This window comes from Astatotilapia calliptera, chromosome 23 (genome assembly GCF_964374335.1).
Source record: "Astatotilapia calliptera chromosome 23, fAstCal68.1, whole genome shotgun sequence".
Taxonomy (NCBI): domain Eukaryota; kingdom Metazoa; phylum Chordata; class Actinopteri; order Cichliformes; family Cichlidae; genus Astatotilapia; species Astatotilapia calliptera.
In genome coordinates, this window is record NC_137443.1 from 14,695,614 (window position 1) to 14,714,276 (window position 18,663).

At 38.1% G+C, this 18,663-nt stretch overlaps 1 protein-coding gene across 3 annotated transcripts in view; it reads right to left on the reverse strand.

Moving 5' to 3' along the window:
* Window positions 1-6,613: 6,613 nt before the first annotated feature.
* LOC145424414 (uncharacterized) overlaps window positions 6,614-18,663 on the reverse strand; it is a 70,985-nt gene continuing 58,935 nt past the window's right edge. For 2 of the 3 annotated variants that reach the window (XM_080297717.1, XM_080297716.1), the window contains exons 2-5: window positions 16,078-16,205; window positions 14,952-15,004; window positions 14,755-14,832; window positions 14,387-14,545 (exon numbers count right to left, since the gene is read on the reverse strand). In XM_080297717.1, coding sequence (XP_080153843.1) covers window positions 14,451-14,545; window positions 14,755-14,832; window positions 14,952-15,004; window positions 16,078-16,205 — 354 coding nt within the window. In that variant the 3' untranslated portion in view covers window positions 14,387-14,450. Of the gene's footprint in view, window positions 6,853-14,386; window positions 14,546-14,754; window positions 14,833-14,951; window positions 15,005-16,077; window positions 16,206-18,663 lie in introns of those variants that run through there. The other variant, XM_080297719.1, reaches the window with a different exon arrangement.

Below are 18,663 nucleotides of genomic sequence, written 5' to 3' on the forward strand. Positions count from 1 at the left end.
TGTACCTCACGACAATCGTTGATTACATTTTGATTGAGAGAACTGTACAGGCACTGAAATTTGTTGCTGTGGGTTTAGAGTTTTGTTTATTTTCTTGTAGAAAGATTGATTTTCACATTGGAGACAAACAAAAATACTTTGATGTCAAGGTTACAGCAATAGACGGTTAAGATTTTGGAGTGGTTAAGGTTGAAAGTAGCGTTAACTTTCTGTTTGAAACAAAAAACAAACAAACAAGCAAAACCATCTTTTGTAGAAGGCTGAAGCTTGTTCAACCCACACATCCACCCAGACAACCTCCCTTTGTGAATCTTCCAGGTCAGAGAAAACACCTCACATCATCCACAACAACACATAGCTGTGTGGCAAAGGCAAACAACAGATGAGATTACTTATTTATGGGCACACAGCCTCGATTTTAGAGACTCGTTCTATTGAGTTAGTTAGTCCAGGCTGGAACCGTGGAGTATTTTAAAACTAGACCTGGCCTCTGGGTCTTAAAAGTGATGCTGATAAACCTTAAGCTTGTGTCTTTTTTAATAGTCAGCAGGGAGTCAATGAGATTGAGATCCCTCAGCTCAGCCCCATCCAGAGGTGCAATAGAAGGACGTAATATTTATCCTTTTGACGTGTTAAATGATACAGAGTGCTATAATAAAGTTGATCTGTATGTGCATTGCTAATAGTAAATTGTCTTTTTTTTAACCAAAGTGAAATGAAATGGTTGTAATACCTGACCTTCTGACCTTTTACTGTGATTTGGTGTGTGTGTGTGTGTGTGTGTGTGTGGGCTTGTTTTGCACCAGCAGGGAATGTAAACATGGCTCATAGCCATAAACGAGCTCATCTGAGGTCTGCAGTGCTTGGTGTGAATGACTAAGCAAATATTCAGAGAAAGTTTGGTTTTAACATTTAACATGATTTAATAAGAGAAATGCAAACGTTTTATGTGAGAAACAGTATTAATGTTACTGAATTAACGAGATGTCGTGTCGTAATGAAGTGATTTTAAAGTTTCGATTTTGTGCTAAGTCATGTTGAAGTGAGCCCACAGGAAGACAGAGAGGGTGTGGAGAGAGGGGATGATAAGGTGTGGCGGATATCGGGTGACTGGATGTCAGGAACGTGATTGGATAAACCTGGAAATAGAAAAAGAAGTTTGACTGTTGATTTGGGAAAACGACTCTTCTCTCAATAAATGCTTTCCTGGTGGGTTTATTGCCTTAATCAATAGTTTAAAGACTTTTTGAATACAACTTGATGGATGAAAACTGGAGATTGTTTTATGCTGGGCCTACCTTGTTATTATCCAACATATTCAGCTTGTAGCTTCAAGTTGGAATCACACTAAATTTTATTTTATTTAAAAACAGTATTACTATTACGGAAGAGGACTAGTGCCACTGGGGGAAAACATGGGCACGTTTTTCTCTTTTCCAGAATTCTGAAATAATTCTGACTTTATTCTGAGATTAAAGTCAGAATTATCTCAGAATTCTGGTGTGTATAAAATGGTACAGACAAACATGCAGTCACTTATTACAAGAACACATAATGCATAAATTAAGCATAAATTAAGGGAGGTAAACATAATAAAAATGATCGACACATAAAAATGTTTTTTGTTATGTATAACAAAGCCTCTTCCCTGGCTTTGGATATGATCTTTTCTGATGTTACTTCTTATGGGGCTTATTTACACGTGTTTTTTTCAATACTCTTAAACTCCATAAGTCTAATATTGTGGCAAAAGCATTATAGACTGCTTCAGGTTTCTCATTAACTGATGTAAAATCGCTCCATATGGCCCAGACTCAGAAATTAGAGGACTTCATACTCGACTCCTCAAATTTAATCAGACTTGCGACTCTACTTTAATTTCAATGCCTGTGACTCATGACTCACTTTGGGCTTGACAGCAGCTGTGACACCTTGACACCTGTTCTGACAATCTCTCTTTAGCTGGCAGATAAATAAAATACTGTGGTTTTTTTTCTCTCTTCAGTTTCACATCCCCTCTGAACCAAAGCCACCAGCAGCCATTCAGAATAGAGCACGAGTGGAGATTACCTCCTGAAATCTCCTGTATCCCTTCTAGACACCACCCAGCTGCAGAGACAGTTACAAATTGGTATTTGGAAGACATGCTTCTGAAGATAATTAGCTTTACTTTCAAGGATTACACTGTCGACAACAAAACAAGAACTGCAATTTGCAAGACCTGAGGGTGGCAGATTGCAGGCAGAAATACTACAACTTCAAAGTTTGTACTATTTGAGATTTCACAAAGAGAGGTTAGACTGAAGGGTTGGTTAGAAAAGCTTTGTGTTACAAGGTAACTATTAAATCTGTACTTGCACGTGCCCGAAACTGCATTCATACTAAAATAATGCATGAGCAATGGTCCTGACACAACAAAACAGACAATGGAGATAGTCAGTGCTAAAAGTATGAGCAAAATACACTTTACAGTCTTCGCCATGTGTGGTGCTTCAAAAACAGTGCAGCCTACCTATGAGCTTATCTGCTTTATTATATATCAGATAACAGATTTGATATGATTTCACACTGGTACTTTGCAGTGTAAAGTGCAATTACACGTTCCCAATGTTCCAAAATGAATACTGCCTGTACACAGTAGCACTGCATCCAGGATCCGTATAGCTGGAACATACCGTTGCATCACAACATTGAGCCTTGAACTTTGACCTCACTATTTGTGGCATAAAATTGTAAGTAAAAAAAATGATCTGGCTACATCCTTTAAATCATCTGTTTGTGTTCTCTTGCAACATATACAACATACTGTGCTGTGGAGAGGGATGTGGGTCAAAATGGCTAGAAAAGCATGCTGGCTGAAACCATCAGGGCATCCTGCTATTCATAACATACCAGCATGCCAGAAAATCTTTTTCATGTACACATAGCATAGAAGTATAGCTATATTCTTAAATAGCACATGCTCTTATATAAAACATAATTGAAATGGCAAAGAAAGAATTTTATCATTGATACTCCAGCAGAATTGAACAGAACAGAACAGAATAGAATAGAACAGAATAGAACAGACCTCTATTGTCTATTCTGTTGATCGATTGCTGTTTATTCTGGCAATGGAGACAAAAAGGAATACTTACTTTATTATACCATGCAATAATATGATCACTCATTGATTTAGAGTGCATTTCCCTTCTTGGGGAACAAGTAGACTCAACCTATGCCATTAATAAAATGCCCACACAGCAACAATCAGTGTTTCCTTTCTCTGTAGGAATCAAGAGTTGAGATTTTTCTATAATATTCGCACATCTGCACATCCTTTATACGAGCACAAAGCAATAACAGCTAATCAAATTTAATAACAAACAAGAAAAACTTCAAGGAGATGATTTATTGTAACATGTTAATTTTAACAACAATCCTGTCTGGACTCAGCCCATACATAGACTAGACAGACAGATAGAAAGATATAGATAAAGGTATAAATATAGATAGATAGATAGATAGACTGTATCTCATAGATGGATGTAGCTTCCAGGTCTAAGGGACGCTGATCTGGAAATGCCTATCTATCACATGCTCACATCCTGAGTAAAGCATCAAAGGATTCAGTATCTCTCCCAAGGACACTTCGGCATACAGACTGCAGGAACTGGGTTGCCACAGTTGCCCATAGAAACCTATGGAAGAATTCAAAATTCCGACAGATAGTTGATGATTCACATTCTTAAGTGCTGCTGCTCCTGATCTTAGTCCAGCTTATTGCTGCCACTGGTAACCGGTTCAAGTTCAAGGCTCGGAGATAAGAGTATTTTACCCACTTTATTTGTGTTAGCTTCAGCGTAGCCTGTTATAGATTTATTACAGCAGCGTACGTTTCATATCAGTCTTTCTCAATCTGCCTCCCAGGGCAATCCAGGGAATCCCAAAGTAAACTTCTCACATGAGGATAGATGGAGCATATAATAAAAATGTACACAGGATCATTTCGTTTACTTTGTTGAAACAAGCTTAGGGGGATAATAACTATACTTCTAGCAACATATGTCAACGCATATGTGAACACTAAACCTATAATGTGTGACCGCAGGTCATACATTCACATTTATTTTGAGGGTCCACAAGCTAATGGCAATGACTTACCATGTAACAAGCAAACAGAATACCAAAAGCACTGTGGAGCTCTGCAGGGGCACATTTTGAGAGACACGTTGAAGGTGGAGGAGTATGGAGTGGTAACAGAGAAGGCCCCGTGCTTCTGTCATGACACCAGCTGACCTCATACTGTAGGTAAGGACTCGGAGAATACGGATTCAAGAGATGAAAGAAGCGACAGATGTAAAACCCGGGCTTTTGGGCATTCTGAGCAAGATTATGCTTGCCCTTCTCCCTGTGCCCTCCCCAATGCACTGTACTTCAAATAATCCTGTAGCAGTCTGCGGACTGTGTCTTACTTGTTAACTTCACTGCTACTAGTCCTTTAAAAAGGTTATAGACTCATAGAATGGATGCCAGGAGTACAGCCTGAATAAACGTGGCTGACACCCCGAAGCGGGTTTTGAATTTTTCATTACAGGTCACAGGAAAGCAGGAGAATTCGGATGTCAAAGGTCATGTTTTGGTGTCAGGCCTGCAGAGTCTAAGTGCAAGGACTTCTTCATACACTCGCTGCTGTCACACAGGGAGGAAGACAAACCAGTTCCTGCACAGACTTCAATAGCTCACCGCAACCCAACCTCAAGACACATTCAGTGTTTCGTCTTAGCTGTGAATGGATACACACCCCAGAGAATGCAAGCTTGCAGGCCGTGTGTAAGAGCTCCTAAAACACAGTATGTGACTAGTGAAAAATGACATTACTTTGCATAAATAAACTCTACAAGAAATACAATTTCAGAAATGTGAACAAGCCAGTCCCTTATTGCTCAGTCACGCTACCGGCCAGCAACCTCCTTGCAACTAGGAAAAACTGGTGGTCAACATGGTGTTTCCTTCAAAACTATTTAGCCTCAAAGTTAACAGTGTAACAGTATCTGCCTCAAACTGTTTAGTACAGAATCTTGACTTTAGTTTAAGGCTTTCTTGGTGATCCGAACAGCTACTTTCAGACACCTGCTCATGCTGCCGTACTTGCGTAGCTGTAGATCGACTGATCTTTTTGCCCTTGCATTATGAGAGATGACTTGATCGAAGTTATTTTTGGGTGTCAGTGAATCAGGCTCTTTGTTATGTTACTTATGCTGCACCTGATCAGGTTATTATGTAGGGTGGGACGTATTGTTGGGGAAACAGTTGCTGTTAGGGAGTGTCAGTGCCTTCAGGGCTGAGTGCTTGTTCTGCTAAGAATCCAAATGAATCCCAGGACCCAAGGTTTCCCAGCATAACCTTTAAATTTATTGATATGATGAGTGTTCTTCACCGCTCATCATTCATCACTAGTTTTATTGTTTCGATCGATCGAGGCGAACAACTAAGCAAAGTAGCCGTTCCACTTTTATCTGGAACATATGGGATCGATGTGCCATGTTGGTTTTCATGTCGCTCTCAATCTCTTTCTATTTGATGAATTTCCATACTTTCCCCAAAGCCTACCTGCACTTTCATAACATAATTGAAATGAGAACATGTGCTTCATCACATGGGTTTGATGAAGCCTTTGACAGATTGTGATGAATAAGCTATATTTTCTCAACATTAGGTTAATTACTGTCATTTGTAACAAATGGAATTTAAGTGGTGCCAAAGCAAATACTGGATTCTGACTAAATATGAGTAATCTGTCACTCTGAACGATTTCAAATTTCATTTATGTCACAGAGCATCATGTAGTCACCACTATAGCTTGAAGGAAATTAAAGATTATGGCTGTGAGGATTACATTCAAGAGAACCTATCCTGAGTTCATACCCTGTTTGTCTTGTCTTTAATTTTAGTCATTCGTACTATACGACTACTGCAGACAGGTGGGAAGGCAAAAGAAATATTTAATTGAGAGTATCTTTATTGATTTTAAATGATAATAATAATAATAATTACAAACAAACAAATAAAAAGAAACAAACAAACCAAAACAACAACTCTCTCCTTCTTTTCAATCCGCGGCAATTTACGTCTACAAATAAAGTCTTCTTCAGAACACAAAAGGACAAGTAAAGGAAACAAAATGTTCCAATTCACCCAGTAAATCCTTCTCATCAGTTACAAATACTGCAGGGTTATTAACTGGGCCACTAAATCATTTTAATCAAATTTTCACATGAATTAAAACCTCAAGTATATCTTTCATTCTCTGTTGAACCTCTTGAAAGAGTTCTCCACCGGGTTTTCATTTTTCTTTCAACTACATTTTAATAACATTAGTTTATAACACATTTCTTCTTTAAAACCGTTTTTCACGACAAATTGCACAGTGGAATAACCTTTTCGCCTTCTGTTTCACAAGGTCTCCTGTAAACTTGTAAAGGTCGGCTGGATGTTTATCAGGCTCCTTCCTTCCGTGCTCTATGCCAACACAAAACTCACCCCAGCATTTTGCAACTCTCAGCGACACCCAGCTGCCTTTTCCTCACCTTTTTTTCTCAGAGCAACATGAAACAAACCAGAGAGCAAGCAATTTTATTGTTCAGTGGTATCTTTAATTGTGATGAAAAAGGATTATGCAGATTTCTGTAAGCCTCCCTGACAAGACATATTTCAAAGTGAATAGGCCATAGAACAGGAATATGTGTCAGTGGTGGAGGCTTAGTGGAACGTCTTCTCAATAATAGGGTAATCCTGGAGTCTAGGGATCCCTCATTTACCCTCTCAGCCGAGAGATGATGTGCAATGGTCTCCAATTATAGCCCATGGTGTCTTTAAAGACAAAGAAAAGGACTCAGACTGTGTGACTAAATGTCATAAAGATATTGCTTTTATCTTAATTACTCTGACCAGAAGTATAGGGTAGCATTACCGAAAGAAACAAAATAAGTCAGTTGTCTGTAATAAAGACAGACAAACATGTGACAGTGTTCAGTTACCTGATTGAGAAATCAAAAATGGCAAATAAACCTCATAAACAAAACTTTTTTTGTATCATGTTCATCAAGGTCCTGTCAATAATGGGAGGGTAGAAACCTTGTTATTACAATGTAATGACAGTATAAATGATAGATATAAAAGAAATATATTTAAATACATACATAAAATAATAATGCTATATATTTTTTCCTCACATTTGATAAAATAACACCTATATTTGACAAATTATTGCCATGATAAATTATTTCCTTCTTTTTCTTCTTCTTGTTATTGCCAAAGATGTTTACTAAATGCATTCAGAGACATCAGACAGCGAACACAGGCGAAATGAGGAAGGAATGTATCTGACTGACAAACAGCCTTGCTTGCTACCATAAACTAATCAAAAAAATATTTGCTGAAATCACAGTTTAAGCGAGCTAAGCGAGTTGTGTTCCTGATACAGTTCTGTATAATTGGACTTCTTTTTGATTACATTTTAAGTAAGACCTTATTTACAGCAAATAAAGTCATCATGGAAATTGTAATTAAAGCCAATAATGAAGTAGACAGTAAGGTCTTTTTTAAACGGTGTGACCTTTTTGGAGTCAGAGGAGTTGCTCCCCTGATGGCCATTAGAACAAATGCCTGATTAAGCTGCTGTTACAGCAAAGCTACATCCATCTTTGATATACAGTCTTCGATCGATGCTGTTGCCGATCACGTGTTGTGTTTTGGGAAAAACATGAAATTTCAATTAACTGATTAAACAATTTTTTTTTTACAGTCATTAGTGTTGCTTTTGAAAGCTCTTCTTACTGCTCGAAGCATTCTTATAACTGTTTACCTTTTGAATGTAAAGTTGGTGTGTGTGTGTGTAAGGAAAAGAACTGACTAGCTGTTGTCTGTGGGCGCAGGCTGATTCAGTCATTTAATGCTAACAAAGAGAGTAAAATGAAGAGTGAAAAGTGCTGTGTGATTTCTGAAAAGGATAAACAAAAACTAAGACTAATTGCTGCTGGAGGTCAGCATTTCAAATGCATGTTCAAAGTGTTGGGTGTTGCCATAAATTTATAGCAGTCACAGTTATTTATTAACCTGAATGGGCAATTTCGCAGTGAATCTGCAGAGAAAGGGGACATGAAAAGTTGTGAAGAATTGATGATGGACTCTTTGAAAGTGAGCGAGATAAAATTGGCCATGAAATCTGAAGCTTGGAATTAAATTGGCTGGAAGAAGAGGAGGGGGAAAGGTGCGATGTGTGATCACAAAAACATAAGTGTCTTTGTGAAAAAGCCAAGTTTAATTTGCACATCAGTTAAATGCATAATTAAAGAGGAGATCTGTCTGGCTGAAGGAAAGCCTAATCAGGAGAAATGTAGCAAAAAGCTGAGATGCTGATAGCAATTTGTGTTTGCTTTGCTGTTTGTCTCTCAGTGTTCGTCCTCATTCAAATTCACCCACAGTTTTCCACAGTCGTTAGCATAGTTCACATTTAATAGCAATAAGCTCTATTTTGTTATTTGTGTTTTTTCAACTTGAGGGAATACTTTTTTATTTTTATGGTGGGGCAAAAGAAGAAGAAAGGCTGAGAGGAATGGCTGTAAATGGTTGTGAAAGAGTTGTGCTGGATCAGTGCACATTTTTCAGGTATGTCAGAAAACCATACAAACATGTGCTGGACATGATACAGAAACAACAGTTGGCGCATGCACACGTTTTAGATCAACATTCAGGAGTCCACCACGTGATTCAGTGGCTTGCGGAACCACATTTAGTAACATAACTTGAAGTAATAATTTTCTTTATCAGCCTCTCACATTGTTACGCAAACATTTTGGCCCAGTCTTCTTTACGTTTTTGCGTCTTTTCATTGAGTTATTGAGGTTTTTGTTTATGCACAGCTCTCTTAAGGTCCAATTACAGCATTTCAATCAGGGTAAGGTCTGGACTTTGACTGAATCATTGCAGCACCTTGATTCTTTTATTTTTCAGCCTTATCCTGTGTTTGGTATTCTCCAAGCGTGCCGCTGTGCAAACATGTCCTCTTTGATCTTGTTTGTCCAAAGGACATTTTGTCAAAGTACAAAAGTGGTTTGTTCAGATGAAACTTTGCAAGCCTGTCCCACCACCAGTTCTAGAGGCTTTCTTATGGCTACCCTTCCAAACGAGCCATATTAATTTTCACGATTTTAACGTTTAACATGATAGCCGAGGCCTGTTGAGTTTGAGCTGTTGCTCTTGGGTTTTTTCCAGTTTCTTTCAGCATTGCACAGTCTGGCCTGGAGGTGCTTTTGCTGGGATGTCCACTCCTGGGAGGATTGTTGCGTTGTGCTAACACAGACATGAAGGCTCAGCTGTCCAAACCTTTGATTTTTTACGACTGTTAAAAATGATGATGAAGCATTGTTATTAAAGATCTTCCAAGTTTTATCTGCCAGTAACAAACTTTGACACGATGACAATTACAAAGCAAAATAAATTAATACAAATCATCAAAATTGTATTATAAATTTATTTATTATTGTATTATGATACAGTAATAAAGAAGCTTTTATATTGGATTGTTCCAAACACAATATATTTTCTATAGTTCAAGTTACACTGCATCAGGCAGTTATAGCCACATTAAGATTTTTATTTTAAGTGTATTTTTCAAAATTTAGATGTTAAGAGTAATATTGAAATATTGTTTTGAAGAAAAGTCAAAAGGGTGAAACTTCAAAAGCTAAAAGAGAAGTCATTTCCTGCTTTATGATAACATGGAAAATGAACTTTTCATGTTATTTCTATGTAACTTCATTATATCAAAAATCATACAATAATAGTACAAAGTAGGACTAATAGAACTTGCTGAAAATGTTTTTATTTTTCATTGAACAGGTGAGAAATGCATGCAGAATACAAGAGAAGTTTTGAAAAATATAGGATATATATTTTTAAAAATCTATTTTTGTTCCTTAAATAATTCTCTTAATATAAAAGTTCTGTTTTTTTTTTGCATCTTTTAGGCAATGATGGGTCTTCATTGCAGGTTGCATTCAAGTTTTTAAAAATTGTGCTTTGTTTAGTATTTAGGGGATCTCATACAAAGCGCTTTCAACATCTTAAAAAATCTGTGGAATACTTTGAGAAAGAACAGATCATTCTGATTGTTGTTTAGTCGCTATGTTGCACAGGTGAAAGTCTAGTTAAGTGTCTGATGTCAGAGGTATATTACCCCTTATCTGTGTGTTTTACCATTGTTTACTTAAAACATTTTAAACTGCTAAAGTTTTCTGTACTTGATAATTTACTTTAAGTACTTAATGTTAATGTAAATGTTCAGGAATGTCATTTAATATTAAAACCATTAAAATGTTCAGTACAGCTATAGATCTTTGTTTATTATAAGGAAGGGTCTGCTCAACATTTGCATTTAAAGGTGAATGTAAGTTTAATCCCGAACATTCCAAGGCGTTCACATGCAGGCCGTCAAATGCAGCTGGCCTGTCAGGCACGGCTGGATTCGCAGAGATACAGAGATCGTACGAGGTGTTCTTTGTCACTGTTGCCCGCCATGGCAGTACTGGATGCCCAGAGATAACAACCCCATTTTAAAGAGCTACAGTCCACATTAGGAGGTTGAAGGGATGGCAGTGGAGCCGATCACAAGTGTGTCAGCCAGGAGACTAGATTCAGCTTTGCACTTCAGAGCTCATTTTGGTTGTTGTTAGGTTTGCAGTTAAACTTGCACTTTCACATTGTTAACTCTGTGTCTTGAAAAATTAGACTTACTCGATGAGTTTAAACATGATACCAAGACAACCTTAACAAGAATCCATACTAAAAAGATCAGAAGCATTTTGTTTCTTGAACTTTTTAGGCTTTTAGGCGATTCAGTATCTGTGCATCCCTGCAGATGGCGGAAAGCTAACACAACATGTGTTTTCTGTATATGCATTGTTATTCCACAGAACAGAACTCATGTTGCATTGAAATGGGGTAGCTGCAGCTCATGAGGTAGAGCAGCCCTTCAGAAGGTTAGCAGTTCAGTCCCTGGCTGCTGCTCCAGTCTGCACGAGCAAGATACTGAACCTCAAGGTGCTCTCCAATGCTCCAGGTTTGTCAAATTTTATTTTGAATTGTCAGATTCAAATTGAAAAACCAGCACAATCATTTTTACTTTTTTATTTTTGGGCCGGTTAGTGCTCAGCTGGAAGTTGACAAAGATGCAAACATGCCTCTTTTCTCCTTTTGTTGGTCATAGACCATTATTCAGGTGTAGTGTGTGGTCAAGGTCAGGCCCATGGAGCTGGATCACTAACCCAGCAAAGCAGTTCCACAACCCCAGGAATCAGTTTACGGTGTGGCTGTTGTTTTGCGCTCATTCCTTTATACATTTGTTTTTAAAAATGGGAATACATAGAATTAAATGATGATAGTGATTTTTCCAACACCAGTAGGCGGTAGGTGAAGTGTCTTGCACAACGACCGAGACTGTCCGAGCCGGGGCTCGAACCGGCAACCTTCCAATTACAAGGCGAACTCCCAACTCTTGAGCCACAATCGCCCTGCTTCTCATTGCTTCTGATGTGGGCAGATCTTTAAGACACACTTTAAAGCCTTAACTTAAGGGTGAATGTTTCAAAATCGAATTATAATTTAATTACTGTTTGCTTCAAATTCATTTGCATACAGCACACTGCAAACAATATACAAATGAAAGGGTCTGGGTTACAGCAGCCACGTCCTTTTATCTCACTGATTACTTACAGTTTGTACTTCAAATCATTTTATTGGTTTGACTTGAATTGTGCTGAGTAATTCTGTGATTGGACAATAAAAGGTCAAGGAAATGTGTCCTGTAGCGAGATCACTTTGTTCCAGAAATGCTGGGATGTTCTTTAAAATGTTAATAAAAAAATAGTTTCACTGAAACTTGTGAAAAGCCACAGTTGAATCAGAAATTTTATTTGGTCCGGGTTTTTTTTAGCTACAAGTTGGGACAAGGCCATGTTTCCCATTGTGTTGTTTTACCACCTGTTTTAACAACACTCTGTAAGCCCTGTGGAAGCGAGACAAATGTGGCAGTTTTGAAAGAAAAGTCTTCTTCCATTCCTCCTTGTTTTAGGATTTCATCAACACTTCACAGCCTTCTTTGTTGGGTATTTTGTTCCATATTCCACCAAATGCCTTTAACAAGGCACAGCTCTGACCTGCAGATAGGCTACATTGTCAGCCGCGCTTGCAACTGAGCCTGGCAGCTATAATGAAGATTACAGTTTGATGTTTTCTCTACAGATTTACAAGTTTAAACACATTTTGGAATGATTACAAATCACCATTGTTTATGTATGTTTCCATTTTACTTAGCAAAACAACTTCTTTGGACACGCTGCAGCCTCACTCCTTTAAAATCATATTTATTAGCTATACATTAAAGATCATTGATGGTAAGAAGAAGAATAGCAGTAAAAAGAGAATACAGAAAATGAAACCACTAAAAATAGAAAGAATGGTTGGCAGCAAACGATTAAAACAACTGCCTACTTTGGTTTTCTTTAGTCTTTGAAGCTTTATATGAAACTGCAGTGCACATACAGTTCTTATAGTAACAGTCTGTCTGAGCTATCGAATCATTTTGTTCAGTTGTATTCATTCTGTGCTGGAACTCTGTGACTGAGTGGCTCTCCAGTAGCTGCGGTTTGTTGCGCTCAGATGGGACGGAGACCGAGATGGGTGATATCAACCAACTTATCCAAGATTGCTCGATTCAAAGGGGTGCGTTCAATTGAGAATCAAATCAACCTTCTTATTAACACGAGACATCATCTACATCAAAGTCCCTTCCTCAAGTCTGTCACTTGAAAGAGTCTGGTTAGGACCAGGGTGCAATCCGCTGCCCGGGGAGGTCCTTTGTGCATCATGGTAATAGAGAACAAAGAAGGCCAAAACCTTATGCTATTAAAATAGATTCACCAAAACCAATTGTAGTATATTAGCTCAGAAATGACACGGAGGAACTGATGAGGGTTTTTCGTGGCAGATGGAGTTTCCCCATACCATGAAATTTGTATACTTGGCTACTAAGAAAACAATTCTTGCTGGTACGTTGAGCAGCCTTCCTGTTTTCACAGGGAAAGTGACACTGGCAGAGTGAGAGAGTGTGAAGCCTCTTTAATTGCCTTCGGTCACCCACAACGTTGAACCGAAGTGCCACGCAGCTTAGCAAAGGAACCGGGCAGAGGGCCTGATAGATATTTTATCGCCCAAGTTAACGGTTAATGAATTCCCAAAGTGAAATCTGTCACTTCAAAAATAAAGAGGAAGGCAAATTAAAGGGAGATAGAGAGAGACAGGGGAAGAAAGGGACTGGAGAGGGTGACACAGTTTTAGAATGCCCTATCTTTTGGCCATCCCCGTTTTTCAATGGAATAAAGAAAACTCAGCCTCTTTCTTCTCCTCTTTTCTTCCTCCACTTCTTTTTTCTCCCTCCCATCCTCCTATCTCTCAGACCGCTTTTCTCTGAAAAAATTCTCATGAATGATTTATATGTGTCTTGTTATCAGCAACGATTTCTATAGACCCCAACGCATTCACCAAGACATTTGTGGCGTAATTGTTAATTTTAATGCCATAATGGCTTCAGATGGGAGCTCTGATTAGACATTTATTACACAATTAAATGAAACATACTCAAGAATCACAAAAGCCTTCCGTAATTATTTCAGGCCATTAATAAAATGGGCATTAAATTATATTGGACACAAAAGAGAAGTGAAATAGATTTCCATTAGAGCAATAGAGGCAGAGAGGGGTAATAGATCCTGCCTGAATTCACTCTGAAATTAATTGTTGCCCAGCCTATTTCCACACACAGTGGAATAAATGAATGAGAAAAGAGAGGAAGAGAAGAACGAGTTGGTGGCCAAGAGAGCGAGGGGAGGGGTTACATTAAGAGCCTCTGATAAAACCCTTTTGTTTGACGTACTACAATGGCCCCTCAATTTGAAAAAGAGAGGGAGAGTCAGACCAATTTCAATCTTAGTCCACCCCTCCAGAGTTCTGACTCGAGGTTATATCCTCTTTTCAAGTTCAGTTTGCTTTTGAATAAACAGCTATCACCTACCTGCAAATGCGTATATCGAAATGCGCCGCTTATTAGAAAATAATGTGTGGGGCAGCACCAGCCAAACCAGCCAAAGACAACCGCTAGTTAAAAAAAAAAGTGGAATAAATGACAGGAAATCAATCTTTCCTTTGATTAATAAATGACCCGCCTTTGACATCAGGCTGCCTTCCTGCTGCAGTCTGATGTAGGTCAGGAGATAGCTGTGATTCAATCAAAATAGAGACAGAAATGTCAGGAAAGATGTAGCTCAAGTATTAAAAAAAAAAGAGAGCGTTTACAATGGACCGCATTTATTTTCCCCATTTCTGAACACTGAGATTATGACAGTTAAAACACATCAAAGCCCGATGTATGGCAAAGACTTTTTGAAGCCGTTTCCAATGGGAGCTCTAAATTGAACCTCCTTTTGAACTACCAGTCTCTTGAGATCTTCTGCAAAAGTGTAAAAGAAATGGAAACTGATATCTCATAAGACTAGGACAGATCATTCAACAAAAATTAATTAATCATCCACTGATACAGATTTGGAGAATTGTATTACTCTCTCGCTCTGTCACTCTTCCTGGCTTCAAAAGCTCTTGGATTCTTCAGCTGTCTCTTCTACGTTATTGCACATTTGATTTTTTTTCATGTTACATTACCTACAGTGCAGCTTACTGGCTGTGCTTTTCTTTCCCCCAATAAAGCCTTTTTGGAATCATAATTCAGGACGCAAAAGTCTGTAAACAAAGCAGAGAGAAAACATACCAGCAGAGGCTGATTGATATGTAGAATTTGGTGGTGTTAAAGAGTCACGACGTGGAATATTAATTTTTAATTTCAGTTTTGAATTCATCACCTGACTCCCAGCAGCCTTGCAGCACATCTTGAGGTTCAGGTCCCAGATCAGTCCTGTGGTGAAAGATAAAAAACGACAGGCCCTAGGTGAACAGGAATCTATGAATATGGCTATAGGATGTAAAGGATGATCTGGCCTTTACTTGACTCTTTATATGTTGGGCCAGACACTTTTACAGCGCAGTCGACCAGCAAAATGTGCTCGCTTGCCTTTGCTTTACCCCTGGCAGTCTACATTATAACCGGCAAATCCAATTAATCAAAACATTATATTTCATAAAGTGCCATATTAAAAAGCATTTTTTCAATAATTAAAAAGGTCTGACAGAGCCTGAATGCCAATGCTGGGCGTGCACTCCAACAGACAAATTACATCCACTGATGAGATATGGCTCGTGGCTATAATAAGAGGTAATAAATGTGTCCGAGGTGTTATCGCGAATATTTTACTTAAAAGGTTGTAAAGCAGCTGTTAATTTGAAAACGTCCCCAAATACAAAATGTCGTCGTGTGACTAAAAAAAGCTGTGATTTGGGAGCTCTTGTCAGAAATGAGTTCTGTACATCATCATCTTGTTAACCATGTTGGTATTTAGTAATTAATTTTACCTCAAGCTTTGCTTGGCATTAGCAAAGTAAAGCTTTCTCATATCTGATTTTCTTTCCAATATAGAAGCAATAAGTGAACAACTGAATGTGAAATGATGCAAGCTCACTGGAACTCAACATGGAATGAAAGCTATGTTGGAGCTATAAAGAACTCCATCTTCATTTTATGGTGAAGGTTTTTCTGGTATCGTAGGATGAAGTTTTTTTCTTTCTGAAGTTCTGCACCTGTTCCCAAAAGATTGGGAAGGACAGATGAGGACTTGACAGTGAATATTTTGTAAAGGTATTTCATACATGGTCCTAAAGCTGAATATCAGTTTCTTAAGATCCACAATTAAAGTATCTATACTTGGACTTTTGCTTTGTTTTGATTTTGAAAACTCTTTATCCTGTTGATGGAGAAAAGATTATTTGTTGTATTAAAACTTTATCGCAAGTTTCTCTTATCAATATAAAGTTGTGGCATTTGGTCATTTTTGTAGTAGAAATCTAAATTGTAAATAAAAAATCGGGGCTTACTGGGTCAAAAGGAAGAATTCTAGACGTGGTACAGTTGTGACAGATCTGTTTTTCACATGCAGTTTGATATCTGTAGTTTCTTCGTGATGAATCCAGCACAAGTCTGTTGTGGCATCTGCATCCGCCATCTGCAAGAAAGGATCGGCAGACATGATCCCATAAACTCACTCCCAAGTCCTTAGAAGTTGTTTGGTAACCCAGGGAACACAAAAGAAATTCCCGTGGTGATTTGTCTGATATGTGTGGAAGTGAGGACAGATGGTAGAAGATCTAACCTCACAGAATCAAAACATGTCGTAGGAGAACTGTATGTCAGGAATTTAGAAGTTGTGATTGTAAAAGCCTTCTTCTAGCAGAATTTCTATATACATGTATTTTATTGTTGCTCATTGCCCATTGCAGGAAGGTCAGATCAATGGTTTACAGGATTCATTTCCATAAGCAATTCTCTTCACCTCATACGTTACTCAGCGGTATTCTTTACCACAGATTGTTTCTTTTAATCACACACCTGAAGGTTAGTGTAACTCAGCCATTTCTATAAGTTGCAAATTTCACTAACATTCCATAGTCTGGTCACTGTGTTGCTGTTACTCGTTTTCTGTGTGCGCTTTAAGTTGAACTCCATCATTGGCAAGAAGACAATCACAGTACCAGGCAAAATAAGCAGATGTCAGGGAGATGATGATCATGAATGTCAGTGGAGATGCTTGGCCATCGGGCAGAGACTGACGATGTCTGGACACTATAGTTGCTGCATAGAGCGGAAAGCTGAGGGTAAGGTGAGGGGGCATGTTGAAAGACTAAAGCTCTAACTCTAGGGCCTTGTAGAGTTGTTTAACAAGTGAGAACTCAGATCAGTTCTTTAATTCTTGAACATTGTTGAGTTGGTCAACAGGCTACCATAAACTGATTTATTTGGGTCTTTGCCTGAAGGCTAGGTTCTTATCATCTGTCCTTATAACTTTAGTACCTTCAACCAGGTCAGTAGTTAACATTTTCTATTTAATTTCTATCCTCTATTGTTTTGAAATGACAAGAAAAACATCTGGACCTGGATAGAAATTCTAAAGACTAATATGAGCGTTGTGCGTCAGAGGTTCTGATACTACTGAAGACATGCTGAATAACTATGGCATCTTGCAACATGGCAGCTTCCCAAACAAAGCTCTTTTGGTTAGTTCTTCCCACTGACTCTGGATATATTTTTTAGTACCCCCGGGCATCATGTGACCATTTCAGAGTTACCTGATAGGTCTGGCATACCCAGTAAACATACTCATCAGTTAACCTGATCTGAGTGACGAAGATGTCTAAGGTTGAGCGTCTTTTGGTTTTACCTGAACTCCGCATAGACTTGTATTCTGGATGTGTTTAAGCTCTTAGAAAACCCCGGAACACCACGTTAACAGCCAGCAGTGTCAACGTGTCCGCTTATTGAAATATTTTAGATTATTAAATAAACTGTTTAGCGTCAAAATAATAAGGTTTGCATAACACCAGTTAACCCTGCTTTGAAATGGATGTATTTGTTGTTTAAATCGTATATACATATGCATCACTACTTATTGAATTTTTTTCTGAATATGCATCTTATATTATTGTTTGGTAGCAGTTCAGATTCTCATTTATGCTGGTTAAATCTTATCTACTGAGTCACAGTCTCATGTGAAAGGCTGAAATCCCCCTGCAAGGAAGGCCAGCTCTAAATGAGTTTTTTTTTCTCTTAATGAAGGTCAGGAGAGAGTCACATCTTTCCTTTTGTGATAATTTATCCCTATCTCCTGTTATCTCTGTTTTGCCCCTTTAATCCTAATTGTATTGTATAATTGTGTGATGTGGACCTCTTGGTCTTTGAAGTATTGGCCCTATCCTTTCATTATTACCTGATGCCTTGAACCTCCGTTAATTTTTTTTCAGCTCCGTTCTGCATTATCCAGTGTTGGAGAATAAAGGAGAGAGCAGCTTAAGTTCAGTCATTTTCAAATTTTATTTAAGTCTGATTTCTCTATCTTCCTGAGAAATAATTTCACCACAAAGATATATATTGAGCTTAGTAATATAGTCTGCATGTTGGCAGTACATCTCAAATGCGGCTCATTGCTGTTTTGATTGCTTCTCAGTGTTAGTGAATGGTACTTGTAAAGGAATAATGTAAAAAGATCTGCCCTATTGTATGCAGAATTTGAGTTTTAGAATCGCTTCTATATGAGTGAAAGAAAGCCCGTTTTGTGTCTTTAACATTGCACGTATAATTATCAACAGCCAAAGTCTGAATATGCATTTTTTTGTGCCATTGCTGGGGATAAACAGCTTGACCATGAACACTCAGTTTTCAATATATGAGGCTATAAATGAAGCTGATAGAACATTTTGTCTATACATGGTTAAAAAGACATTCTACTTTGTGCTTTAACTGTTAAATGCTTTTACATTCAGACTGAACATTTCATAGAGATGTGTGCATATAAGGTTCTGCAAAATTAAAGCGAAAGAACAACTTTCAAGGAGAGCTCACTATTATCTGTGCAAACTACTGAATAAGTATTGAAGCAAAACTGTAAATGGCATTGTCTAATTGCTGTA